General features: G+C 40.7%; 1 protein-coding gene across 1 annotated transcript in view; it reads right to left on the bottom strand.

Annotated features, from left to right (window-relative positions):
* The window catches only part of PKD1L2 (polycystin 1 like 2), a 41,204-nt gene extending 32,080 nt beyond the window's left edge, over positions 1-9,124 (bottom strand). The window contains exons 1-7 of the mRNA XM_030512507.1: positions 8,569-9,124; positions 7,861-8,025; positions 4,708-4,893; positions 3,822-3,932; positions 3,266-3,413; positions 1,240-1,469; positions 189-593 (exon numbers count right to left, since the gene is read on the bottom strand). Coding sequence (XP_030368367.1) covers positions 189-593; positions 1,240-1,469; positions 3,266-3,413; positions 3,822-3,932; positions 4,708-4,893; positions 7,861-8,025; positions 8,569-9,124 — 1,801 coding nt within the window. The remainder of the gene's footprint in view (positions 1-188; positions 594-1,239; positions 1,470-3,265; positions 3,414-3,821; positions 3,933-4,707; positions 4,894-7,860; positions 8,026-8,568) is intronic.
* Positions 9,125-14,090: the final 4,966 nt, after the last annotated feature.

Genomic DNA, 14,090 nt, shown 5'->3' with positions numbered 1-14,090 from the left:
AATTTATTTGCTCACAAGTGGGTAAGACAGTGCTGTTCACACTGTTCTGCAGACCAAGTCTGAGCAGTTAGAAAAGCTACCAAATTCAGCTGTACTTTATTGTCCCCTACCCCAGGATGCTGTTTATGTGAACTCCTCTACTCAGCTGTGAGTGTCTTAGAAATACAGAAGATGTCAGCATGCTGTACCTTCAGAGTGCATGGGAATGATGTACATCCTCGGTTCCCTGTGAGGGCCATCTTCTTTGTGAGAGTGAGTTTCATTAGATCCAATCACCTCAAACTTCAGCTTATCTGGGGCACCATGAGACACAGAGACATTCACCTCCAAATCCTTCCCCAGCTGCAGAGTGTGAGAAACTACTGCAGCCTGAAGACCAGATACTGGCTCAATCAGGTGAATAGCAATGCTCTCAGAGATCTCCGATGCGGTTGTGTTGCTGGATGCTCGGATTTCCAGCTGATGTATCCCTGGGCCTAGCAGCTCTTGAGAGGTGCTGTCGAGTGTCAGATTGTGAGGCATAACTCCTTCCTTTGCACTGGATTGAGTGAGTGTCATGTTATCTGCCAATATAGTGTAGGTCACTCCAGTGCCTGCAAAAAGACAGTTCAGATTTCTCACAGTTTGCATAATAGGCTGTTGGATTGTGCAGCATTCAGGTATTGTAAGGGAGTCCCAAGAACATTGCAGCAATGCAGTCATTTTTAATAAAGTCATTTCAAGTGCTTTTGTGCCCCTTTAGACTCCCCGTGGAAATCTGTTGTGTTTTCTGCTGGGAGTCTAAGGGAAGTCAAGAGAATTCAAACACACACTACTGAATCTTATTTTTTAAGCATATGTGTGCGGATTCCAGGAATGAAATGTGCACAAGCGAATGTGACCAGCTCAGTGTGGACTCCTCATATCCTCAGAGAGAAGCAGTTCTGTGGATTCCTATCTTCAATATGGAAATATTCTTACTGGCTTCATGTGGATTTGTGTGACTAAAGTTATGCTCATGGTACGTCAGCTCTGTGTAGAGGGAAAAAGGGCTTGTACTTATGGTTGAGGTGGTGTTATAGCCCTGAGGAAGAACCCCTCCAATGGAGCTGAGAGCATGCAGTTGCAGGAATATAACAATTAGAGGGAAAGCATTCACTAAAAGGAAGCATTGTTCTGCATAATGAAAATCCCAATTCTATCCCATGGGTGGCGTAATGTTTATCCTGGCATTTACATCATGCAGATAATTACTCTCACCTCCATTGAGTTCAGCTTGAATCCACAACAACTCCCCATACAGTGTACGGCAGTGAGAGCTGTTCCCAGATTCATACTGGCTATAGCACCCGGTAATGCTTAGTTGGTCCATCTTATCTAGAACAGTCACCCGCTTCTGCGCCATCACGTGCCATTCGCTGGTGGTGCATTCCACAAAGACAGTAAACTCTCCAGGAGATGAGTATCTGTACGTGACATTGCTGACCAGTCTAAAATAGAAAGAGAACAGCTGCTTGTGGTGGAAGACTCTCCTGGAAGGTTCTTAGCCTTATGTGATAACAGTGATCACAGTTCCCAAGTTTCTGACTTGGCTTTCTCTCTGTAATCCTTCATCTATTTATGTAGAATTTTTAGGATTGAAGGATGCTGCTTTGTTCCAGCTATAGTGTCATTAAGGTTGTGTATCAGGGGTGGTCATTCTCAAAGCATATCTATAAGGGGAGGTAGATTGTGTTGTAAAGTAGGTAGGTTACAGTTCAGTAACATGTGGCATTAGATCTGGTTTGTGGCTTGGCTCTGAGCACAGACATGTGACTATGCGCATTAGAATACAGAATCACAGAATCACAGACAGGTTTGGGTTGGAAAGAACCTTAAGATCATCTAGTTCCAACCCCCCTGCCATGGACAGGGATGCCTTACACTAGACCATGTTGCCCAAGGCTCTGTCCAACCTGTCCTTGAACACTGCCAGGGATGCTCTTAATTCTCTATATTTTATTCCCTATTTACTGTCTCTTAGATATATCAGTGGAAGCTGCTCAGCATTTGTCAGAGCACTCTTTTGCTTTTAAATTTTTTTATGTGCAGCTACTTCTACGCTTGCCCGTGAAGAGACAACAAAAATGTCTCTTTTGCTCCTGGGTCTGGTGCAGCTCTGGTTATGATATCAATAGGAAATGAATGATGTGAAGTCTGTGGTAGTTGTTATCACTACTAACAAGCATAGGGAGGTGGTGAAAAGGACCTAAGGATGTCCTTCTTGAAGGACATACACCATGGAAGGCAAATAAGTAATATTCCTGACACTATTCTCTCTGAACTCTTTATAATCTTATCATGGCACCACCTAGCAAATGCAAAAAACATCAGGACATATCATCCTTGATAATACCTATTTTTCATTAGCTGTTTTAACGAAGAAAAAGGTTTCATTCTAACTGCACTTCAAAAGCACGCCAATCACAAGATTAGACCAGAAAAGGCAATTCCTGTAAGACCGGATATCAAACTGGACACAGAAAACAGATAAGCGTGACTGTGAGCCACTTAGTAGGGAAGAGGGCTTCCAATAAAAACAACAAGCCTCTGCTTACAGCTAGTAAATGTGTTTTACGTAAAGGCTCACTAACAAAGATTTTTTCAAGTTCTTTAAGCTACAAGCTCATGTCTGTAGCTCTGAAAGAACATTTATTTAACTGTTTCTAGTACGTTAATACTTTCTGGTTTTCATTCCTCTGCTCTTACTTTTCTAGTTGACTTGAGTAGGATTTCATTTGTAGACAAATGAATTTCTAGAGCCATTCTCTGTCATTCCTAGCACTAGGACAAAACCTGATTTTTAAATCCAGCCAAAAAATGTTTGATCTTTTAAAGACACAATTTTTATGCAAAAGAAAAACTCCAGAATGCCATTGTATTATTTTAAATATTATGAAAAAAAATACTCTTTTAACTTAAGAAATTAATGCTTTCTTGTTTCTTTGGCAATTACTCACATGTTTGCAGTAGTTTTTTGTCTTAGGATTTGGAATAAATTCTCTTAGTAAGAAATAGGAATCACTCGTCATAATAAGCAGAAGAAAGATTGTGGTTGGCAGCTTGACATGTAATTTTGTGTTAATTTCAAAACAAGTTTCTGCGGAATCCAAATGTCTTGTATGTATGGTCTATTATCAATCTACTTCATTTTTGACATCCCATTTAAGAAACTTGGAGCGTTCAATAAAATGTAAGCAGTGAAATTTTGCTGTTTGTTTGATGATACAGGAAGGACGTATCTTACGTTAGAGGGTAGTAAGGATCAATGGTGTGTCCATCTCCAGTGCTAATGATGCAGGAAAGGTTGCCAGAATATGGAGAGAGCAGCCAGGTCAAACTGAGTGTGATATTTTCGAAGACAAAGCATGTATCTGTTACAACCAGCTGCAGACCTGTAACACATAATGCAAAAATTCAATGCCATTGTTTGTCTACATTTCTTACAGAATTAATCCATTTTTTGAAAGCAGGCCTTCACCAAAACAGCATTGATACTGCTGCTAATTTGAGTGTTTTAGTGGTATGGAGCTGATTCTTTTCCATACCTACTGATCAAGATTCTTCTTTCTGAACATAATTTCATTTAAGTGTGTTTTATGTGACTGAATTTCCTGTCTTTGTATCCTATCAAAACCCCTCAGATAGGACAGGGAAGCTACATTTTTGTGCCTATTTTTAGTGGTCACTGCTCCTCCAGGTCCTTCCTTGAGGGTGGAGCAGTTATTTTTAAGGTAAGTATTAATGGTCACACTGTTACAGAAAAGAGCAAAACAGGCTTTTGGGGTTGATGGCCCCCTTACCTTCCTTGCAGTGGTATTGAATGGACAAATAGCTGCTGGAAGCTGGACAAGGATCTCCAAAGAAAGCGCCATCTGCTGCCACCTGGCAGGCCTGAAGACCATGACACTGGCCTGGAAAGAAGGACCATTTTATATGGACTAGTGGGTTTTGTTAAAACAGCTCAGATGAGAGATGATTACAGAAACAAAAAGGAGCAGGGGAGCAAAATCATGGCACTGATTTCTAGACAGACTCCCAGTATCACTTTGACTTCTGTGTGTTCCTTATTGCCTGGTATTTCTTAGCACTGTTCCACTTTATTGGAATAAAGCTGACTTGGAGAAGGTAAAAGAAGTTATGTGTTTTGTTTAATTTTGGCTGAAAGCCCAAAGAATCACCATAGGGACAGGCCATAATCATGTCAACAGCGGAGCCCTGTAGCTGCAACAGGCTGTGTACCCGACACACAGTAGCAGCAGCAGATCCCTCCTGCTCTCACGTCTCCATGGGTGCCAGCATTTTCACCCCTCCCCGTTTGGAGTTAGGTTTGTATGGATATATCCTCTTCCATGTCTGTCACACCTAGGGCCTCCCACTGAGTTCACTGGGGAATCGGTGTACACACGCGTTTTCTTCACACACTGAGAGGAAACAGGTCCATCCTTCTTCTCCATTTGCTCCCCTTCTCCTTCCCTGAATCTTTGGTCCTCACAAAGTCCCTCCTTTCTCTCCAGCCTCCTGTGGGAACCTCCTCCATGTCGGAAGTTCTCTGTGATTCCCTTCAGTTTAGGAATAATCCACTTTCCCATTTACTAACTCTACTGAGATACAAGATAAAGTATTATAGGGAGCAGGGACTTTGACACTTACTGTATGCTTCTGGCAAGCAACATCATAACATACTACCTGCTATTTCGTCTTTGACACTGATCCAGCTACAGTCTTCATCTGTATCATACTGGAGAGGAGCCTCCAATACACAGTAGTGAGGGGTCTTCCGCCCATAGAAGCTCTCTCCAATTTGAATAACTTCTCCTGACCCACACTGTACAGTGGCATTGTAATTATCACAAGCAATGCTCTGGCCAGATTCTAATAGGGGAAAAAAAGAGCAGATTTAACCTTTTGAATTTCTGAAAAATCCTGCTACAATTCTTCTGCAAATGCTATTTTTTTTGTTTATTTCTTTTTCTTTTTCTCCCTTTTAAGCTAAACAGTTAAGAAAATAATAAAAAAGAACAAAGAATAAAATATTTTTTATTCTTTAAAATCCAAAGTAATAGATCTATTTTTTTCTTTTTTTACTGCTTTAAACAAAAAAGACAACATTTTTAATAAAAAATATACTTTTTTTTTTTTTTTTTTGCGGAAAACACTTATAATTTGTTTGACTTGCAGTACTGGAAGGTTTAGTTATTCCTTATTTCCAAAAGAGCCTTGTGGCAGTGAGATATTGAGGTAATTGCTCTGGAGAATAGTTTGCATAGTAAGTACGGGATGTGATCCCATTTCTGCTACAGAGACATCTTTGTTCCTGTGTGATATTTGACTGACTTCATTCAGCACACCTGCTTGAAAGAGTAAGGTCATGTCTCTAAATGCATATACCTCATTCTTTGATTAATCTGGGACAGTTAATTATCTTTCAGAATTCTTAGTTTCCTGTAGTAATCAGGATACTTAATACCCTGCAGAGGAGGATGCGAAAGGCTGCTCTCATATGGGGGAATTGCAAAATAATGTTTTTGTTTCAGCTGCCTCAGGTTTGAACATTGTCCTGCAGTCGCTGTTGTGATCATTCCTCTTAAGAACCTTGATTACCAGTGCCAGTGTGTGCACACTGCAGTAATTGTGTGCTATTGTTATTTCAAGGCTAAATCTAAGCCTGGCTGTAGCTATAGCAACATGATTAGTTTACAGATTAGAGCTTTCTAAATAAGCTGGAAAGGTAATTTTCTGTTCAATTCTCATACTGACTATCATCTCAAGCATTTTTTTGTTCTTTGCTTTGTGTAGTGTTTTCATAATATTTGCTGTCTCCACAGCTTTTACATGGAAAAATGTATAGAACTTGGTCTGTGTCCCTAAGCACAAACCGTGGTTTGATATGTGTATTTTTACTACAACAAATTGCTAACCTACAAAGCACCAAATGGTAGAATAGAAATAGTAAGAAATAATAATAAGGAAAGTTTTTATATGCATTGAGAAGCACAAATAGTGCTAGGATAGATGGCCGAAGAAAGGATGAAGACAGAACACTCTCTGGTTGGTTGCGCACATACCTTGCTCAGATGATCAAATCAATAAGTTATCATAAATCAGAGATATTAAATTCAAACAGTGGTACCATTTGGAGCTACCTATACATTTCATTTGAAGTTTCAAACTCCATGTTAACGTGAATCAAGCCTCACAATAGCTGTGCATGAAGGTGTTAAAGGTCATTATGTCTGTTTGCGGAACCTCCATACCTTCAACACCTAGAGAAACTAATGGAAATTTGTCCCTGTTTCTTTGGGATATTTGATCTAATTCCTTGCATGCAGAGCTGGTAAAAGAGTCTACCCTGTTATCAAAATCTGTATGTGTATTAAGGGCCATCAGCTGTAGATACTGAAAACAGGGCCATAATTGCCTCACTCTGTTCTCAGTTTCCTGGGTAATGGAATAATGGATTTAGTGTAGGACATGGTTGCTCAATAATGCAAACACTCTTTGAATTTTATGGGCTTGAAGTCAAATCCTATGGTAACAGATGACAGTTTCCTTACAAACAGATAGTTGTCTACCATGGTTGTAATGGAAAAACAATTTTAGTCTGTTTTTGCAAGGAAAATAAGCTTCAGGAATTGTGCTGTCTGCCAGTTTCTTCTCCCCCACTATTTTTAATGTTAGTCATCTGCAGCCAAGTTTGACATATAGATATAAACCTCAAAACACCCTAAAATTTAATGAAAATCAATAGGTAGGTATAAGATAGAGCCACATCAGTGTCTCTAACAGGAGTAGGTATTACATCCCAGTGTCTATCCGTTCCACAGTGTGGGATTCAACTGCCAGCACATATGGCTGGAGCTCTGGAGCAGCCACAGAACTGCTGGGGAGGCAACTGCAGGACTGAGAAGTGTTTGCAGACGTGGGTCATATTGGGGATATGGGATGGACTCCTACGGGAGTGCTGAAGGAGGAGGGGAGGGAGGGGATGTAGAACAGAAAATCAGGATGGAAAACCAAATATTATTAGTTTTGCTGATTATGGAATGACTTGTTAATTACGTCAGAAGCAGTACAATACTGGACAAGGGCAGTAGCAATTCTAGGGCTTGTCAAAACCTGTACTTGCATACCAGATTCGAAGGCTTTTTATATGAGTGAGCTTACAGCCAGACTGTCCTTCCAGTTCTTATGACCTTAGTTCTAGTTACAGTTTAAAACGCTTGGCTTATGAGCAAAGTGTGAGGAACACTGATTTCCCTTGTATCTACATGTTGAATGGGACAATATTGCTGGCATTCCTTTCAAGGACTGTTTGTTCCAGGTCACAATTTAAGGGACAAAGGGGTCTGCAGGTTTTCTGCCTGAGCACTAAAATGCCACCAGGAAGTACAGGTTTCTCTCTGCTTCCTTATCCTGGGGAAGCCCTTAGACTTCACCTGGTGGAAGGGTCTGAGAAGAAACAAGAAAAGCTTGCTCTCAAACTGGCTTTAAACTAGCTAGATTATGTCCACTGCAGACATGGCCTGCTACACATTTAGATTCACTCTCAAACCAGTTTCTATTCTACTAGCCCCCTGTTGGAAACCTGGACCTTAATGGCTAGTTGTCAAGCACCTACATCTCCTGGTGTATTCAGGGTTCGTCTTTCTTCGTATCAGATTTTACATCAGCACACTGTGAAAAGAGCACCTGTTGGGGTTATATGGCTTTTTTGCTTGTTCACTTTTAATAAGCTTGATTTTAGTTATTGCGCAGACACTTTTAAAGCAAGAAGGCAATTTATTCATAGTGTGGAACATGGCATGTTCACTTCTCAGATCCAGCTGTTTTGTGTCTTACCAAACTCGCAAATGAAGTCGAATTCCTGGCTGCAATTTTCAGTCACACCCCACTGATACTTCGCATTCTTCAGGATGTACCCACATGTGGATGAGAAGGGAGATGGCTGATCCTTGTACCAGTTACTGTAGCTTATAATTGAAGTGTCCAGCCAAATCATTGACCCTGTGAACAAAGTAAGCATTTCCCACATTTAATACAATTACAGAGTCAGAACCTGCAGAGCAGGGCTGTAGCCCTGCTCCTACTGAAGCAGAGGTGATTTAGTGTGTGTAGGGACCTTCAACTACATTTTAACTGGATATAATCATTACAGGAGCCACCACCACTTCTCCCTGTGCTGCCAGCCGCAAGATTCCACCACTTCCCTTGCATCAGATCTTGCAGCACTTCCTAGTGTGATAAATTGGCTCAGCTTGTTCTTCCCCTTGAGACCTAACACAGCACATTTTTTTCACTAAGTCAGCAAAATGATCTAATTCACCATGTGTTCACACAACCACAAGATCCAAAGGAAAGGGTGAAAACCTGCAACTAGGAAGTGAAGCAAGCAATTAAAACCATCTTAATATAAATCTGGAGTTACAAAACCATAACACAGTGGCTTTTCAGCAGGTGTCTACAGAGGGACTAATAGCATTTGTTACCAGGAGAAGTAAGCATCATGGGCTCATACATTTTTAAAGACATGATTTCCAAACCACCTACCTTCAGAAGTTTCATTCAGCAAGGAGTTTGAGATCAGTCCTATCCACCATTCCTGATCCTCAGCAATATGTTTTTGCAAGAACTCTTGAGTTTCCTCATTTTCAATAAAGACCAGGTGCCCTCCTCTTCTCTCACACCAGCTCTGGGCGCCTACAAAGGTACGCTGGAGTCTAACAAACTCATAGCATGAACGGTTGAAAGCTACCTGGTACTTTGAGCAAGGGATTCCTTCATCAGCAGTTGCTTCCTCCACAGCCAAACACAGAGCAAGAGAAATTAGAACTGTGATCCCAAGCCACATTCTCAGCACAGTGCCTTGCATGGCACTCATCTCGCTTATCACATCACCTCTCTTTTTGCTGCCTTCTTCAAAAGCTTGAGATGTCACGTCATCAGCATTTCTCCTTCCTCTTTGCTGTTTGCAACAACAGGAGCAATCGAACGTCAAACAGATTGCTTCTAACATATGATGGTGATTGTGTCTGAGGATGCACACAGGTGTTGATGATAAGTCATTGCAATGGCCATTGTGAGGTCTGTTGTATAAATGTCTCATTCCATGTGAAGTGAGTTTAAAAAGAAAGCATTAATTAGAGTATCGCTTTTCTCGTGAGCTGAGAAGATAAAGTTGATACATGCTGCTGTTGGACACATGGGAAAGTGAGATAAAGCTCCTACATCAAAGGCCTCATTGTGTGAACATTAAAGCTGAGACCTTTACAACACCAACAAAGAGATAAAATATTAAGAATGAAAGGAGAATGAGGAAAATGAGAAACACAAAGGATTATGAGATGGGAAAACAGAGTGTTCCTCTAGATATGTTTAATGGTTTTGGATTGCTTTATTTTTAATACTTATTTGACGTGCTTCTTTTGGATGTTAATGCAATGTCTATAATTATTGTATCATGTCCTGTCCACCTGTTTACACATACACAGGTTAATATCTGCTGTCCCAAGAAAGCATCATTTTGAAGTGTTGTGTCTGTTTAGAATTCCACACCCCAAATGAAATGCCTTAAAAGCATTTCCTTAAGAGCTAAGCTCTTAACTATATAGAACTACAGTATTTATACTTGCTAGGAGGTAGAAGAGAAGGCCAGAAGTTAAAATAGTGGTTTAGAAAAGATGCCTTAATCATCACAACTACTTGGGAGCGTTATGTGCACATTCCAAAGGCTGCTGATGGACTTTGGGAAGCCAGCCCAGCACCATTTAGGAGCTGAAATCCCTAAGTGCTTCTGAACTTCCTTACAAAAGATACCCATCATGTTTACAAGGCCACTGGGTGAGCAGAAATACAGTACAAATAAGGGTCTTTAGCTATTGCAATCCTCCTGTGCTTGGCATTAACTCAATTGAATTCAATGCAATTATTATTATTTTATACCACCATAACCCGACACTGACAGAACATGCACTTATATTTAGACACGGATCGGTGAGCCAGCTACTGAATCACAGAGATGCAGGAAGCAGAGATGTTTGGTCGAATTCCCGCATTGCAGAAATGCCACCTGCACTGCACTGTGGAGCTGAAGGTAATGCACGTATTGAGCAGTATGCCAGGCAGCTCTAACTGTAAAGCTTTCTTGCAAATTAAAGTATGTGTACTGCATCCAGCAAGCATTTAAGAGTGTTTCTCAACCCTAAATCCTTTCTGGACCTTCAGTTCAGTCACTTTGCTCAGAAAGAAAGCAGAACTAAGATGAGGATTTTCAAGCTAGAGTTCATAAGTGTTTAATGGGTAGGAAAATTGTGGGAAGGAGAGGAAAAGGGAAGAAAATGCACTGTGGTGGAGGGATGTCTCTTTTCCTACTGCACTTGAAAGCCAAGACTTACCTCAGCTATGGAACCATGGAACCCTTGGAGCAGATCCCACATTACTTCTGACTGATTAATAGGAAGGGTATATGGCACTGCTTAGATGTGAATATTCGGACTGGATTTCCCAGCTCTGGAGAAGGCCAATCCATACTCTAATTAGCTGATGCATATGGCCCAGTTAGTGCCCAGACACCCATCCCCTTCCTGGAAGAGACCGTATAACTGTGATTGTCAGCTGGTTCTGCTGAGGATGTCTGCAAATTAGGAGTCCCTTTTGGCCTGCATGCAAAACTTCACTGGCTGCAGTTTGGGAACCCCCAACCCAACTGTTTTATATTGAAGCTATTGCAAAAGTCAGGGTTAGGGCAGCTGCTCTTCAGTGTGTTGGCCGCTGTATGTTTTCATGATACTTCCTTCAGAGCCCTTGCTTCTTCTTGGGCCATGCTGACTTGCCCGGCTTCGCAGAAGCTGGTAGCCAGCCCTCCCATTTTGTCCTTTTAGATATGAGAAACAGCCTGTTCCTGAAAATATAGGTGTGATGAGGGAGATTGTACTTAAATGTATCAATCCTAGTGATGCAGACTATGCATCACTATCCAGTAGGTGCTGTTGGCTCACATTTGTGATGAATGGATTCTGTAGCATTGTCCAGTTCTCTCTCTGCAACTGGAAACTTGACTACATAAACATAGTGCTAAAACTGCTGGAGGTGCCAGAGGCTATCCTCTGTGAATCTGCTCCAAAGCCATTGAAATTAAAGGAAGTCTTGTCTCTGGCTATGACGGATTTTGAAACAGGCTCTAAAAAAGAACAAGTAATGTTTGGAAATGTCTACAAATAATGCCAAGCTCTCCAAGTGAGTCTACTGTTGGCAGTTTCTACAGCAATGTGATTTTTCTTCCTAATCCACGGTTGCTATAAGTAACTCTTCAGCTGCCTGCAGCAGATGGGGAATGGAAGAAAGACAGTTTCCCTCTTTTGCAGTTTGTTGACTTCATGTATTTTAGTGCCAGTAAAGCAGTCAGTTTAGTTTGTTTACCACAAGGACAAAAAAAAAAAAAAGCATTTACAGAAAAGAAAATGCTGCTTTAAAAGTATCAAAATTAGCAACGAGGGTCCTCAAGAAGAGAGAAGGTTCCTGAAAGCCTTTTTCACCCATAAGTGAAAAATGACTTGATTACAAATAAACAGTGTTCCTTGAATTTACCATTTTCCAGGAACATGCCTTTTGCATTCTTCCTCAGCAGAAAGACATTTTTCAAACATGGTTTTCTTAAGCCAGAAATCTGCACGGAAGATTCACAGTATAGTGGGACAGGGGCGGTAGTGTTGGTGGGTTTTTTCCCCTGCTATTTGCTTTTGTATAGCTTGCTAAATGTAAATAATTTAAATAGTTAAGAAGTTACTTAATTAGTCACCTATACTAGTGTGCAGGAGACAAATTGGTGCACCCTGTTGTATAACCTCATTTTACATGTGTGGAAAGGCAGTCCTGGAAGTGCTTAATGCAAGCTCTTTCATTGTCTCAGGGGGGTGGCTGGCAATTACACTGAGTTTTCCTCTTGTGGCTGCCCATGGGAGTGTAACTGACCCCTAACAGGTATTTTAAAGCCACTCCAGAAACTTCAGGGATGTGTCAGGCATAATGTCAGCTACACAAATTTTGAATACACCAAAACCATTCATTTGCTGGGTTTTGTTTGCCTTTTGCATAGTTCTGAAGAACTGGAGCAGACTCACAAATAAGAAGTCTGTATACAAGCACTGTTTTAAGGAACTGTGAGCCCTTTGCATATAGCCAAGACCTGTTAATCCTTGTTCAGTTACAGCTGCCCACCTGAAAAGCTGGTGTAGCAACCACCCTACAAGCACGTGTTATGTACCAGTGACTTAAACTAAAACATATTACCAGCTAAAATAAGGCTTGCAAAGCAATTGTGTTTTGCAAGCTTTAACTAGAAATCAGTGACAAAGCTTTCTCAATATTTTCACACCCTCACTCCAAGCTGCGATAAAGCTATGAATAACTCCTTTGTTTGTGAACTCTCTTGCCTCCGTTGGAATAAGTCTTTCATTTTTCTCAGAACTGTTTTAGGAGGCCCTGCAGATCTCTTGCAGAGTCCTAACTTGCCCTGAGGAGTTACAACAGATGGTGGCCATCATGAGAAGGTTTCTTCAGAGAAGCTGTGTAAAACATCAAAAAGACAACGATGAATGATTTATTCCTGGGTTTCAAATGGATCCTTCAAGTTTTTGTTAATTTTTTGTTGTTGTTTTGTAAGTTGAAGCTGTTGAGGTGAAAGAAATCCGAAGCACATTTTGTTTATAATGCTGAAAAAGTTAATAGGTGTTAAAAATATAGTAATGGCCTACTCTGAGATTCTGTAAGGGAACCTTTCAGGTGGTGATCACCACTCCTAAAACTGAACCCCTTAAAACCAGCTCAGTTTTCGTAGTGAAGTCTCAAAATACTCATAATAACTTTTATTTTTTAAAATATAACTTACATATGTAAATTATATGCCATTTCGAAAATTTAGCTTTATATGTCTACATTCTTATAGAGCAGGCGATGAGCACACACAACGCTTATCTAACATACCGCTGTGGTAGGCTTGCCTTGACACCTTTGCAAATCAACCTTTCATGCCCCAAATCAGGCAGCAAGCACTGAATTGCGATCTTTGAAAAATACAAGCCTGAATTCTTGTTCAATGCAATCAATAACTCCATAGTTCAGGGTACCTTGAATCCAGCTGCAGATTTCTCCATGACCAACTGCTGCTATTAGAACATGGCTCATTCATAAGTCTTTTCTATTTCTGAACTTTGGTGTCCCAGACCTAAGAAAAATGAATTCCAGAGTTTCACTGGGGTGTTGGAGAGCTGGATGCACAGACTGGGAGGAGAGGTATGGTGCCACCACCGACTCAAGGTTGGTCCTGAATTATACCCTGGTGCAGATTAGAGTTGCATCATGACAGCCTAAGAATATCCTGTGATTCCAAAGGGCATTGCAGCACAGCAGAACAGCTTGACAACCCCTATCAGAGGCCAGAAAGTGCTAGATTTGAAGATTTCAGAAGTGAACAGCTGCCAATGGGAAGGAATAAATCACATCCCTATTCATTTTGGCTGTAGTTCATTTGCCTGAGGAAGAGCAAGTAAATTTACTCTCTGTAGGAGGATATTACTATCTTTACGTTCCTAAATATTACTGAATGTAATGTACAGATTTTATCAGGAACATAAATATATCTCTATTCTATGAACTGAATAATCATATAAATGGCAAAATGATTTATATTACTTTGAGATAGAAAAAAGATATTATTTTCAGGTATCATTAACCTGAGACAAGATCATGAGTTCATTTTAGTGTATCATGTACACCTTTGTGGCGTGCAGCACAGCCTCTTGAAAACATTTGTTTCACTATTACCCAGATAGGTAGGAAGTACTGAGCAGACTGTCCAGAAAGGGATGGAGAGAAGCCCCTAGGTACACCTACATCTTCCATCTCTCAAGCTGGCTTTCAAAAAACCCAATTAGTGTAAGAAGTTGTGTCACAGTCACACTTCCTTCCTTCTGTTCTCCTGGGTTGCTTGTCCTGATACCCAGTTATTTGCTAAGTAAAAAGGGTTTGGTTTTGTTGTTGCTCTACTGGCTAATTTTCCATGTGGCAACACAGTG

The sequence above is a fragment of the Strigops habroptila genome, chromosome Z (assembly GCF_004027225.2).
Source record: "Strigops habroptila isolate Jane chromosome Z, bStrHab1.2.pri, whole genome shotgun sequence".
Classification (NCBI taxonomy): domain Eukaryota; kingdom Metazoa; phylum Chordata; class Aves; order Psittaciformes; family Psittacidae; genus Strigops; species Strigops habroptila.
This window is presented reverse-complemented; position numbering and strand designations above follow the sequence as displayed.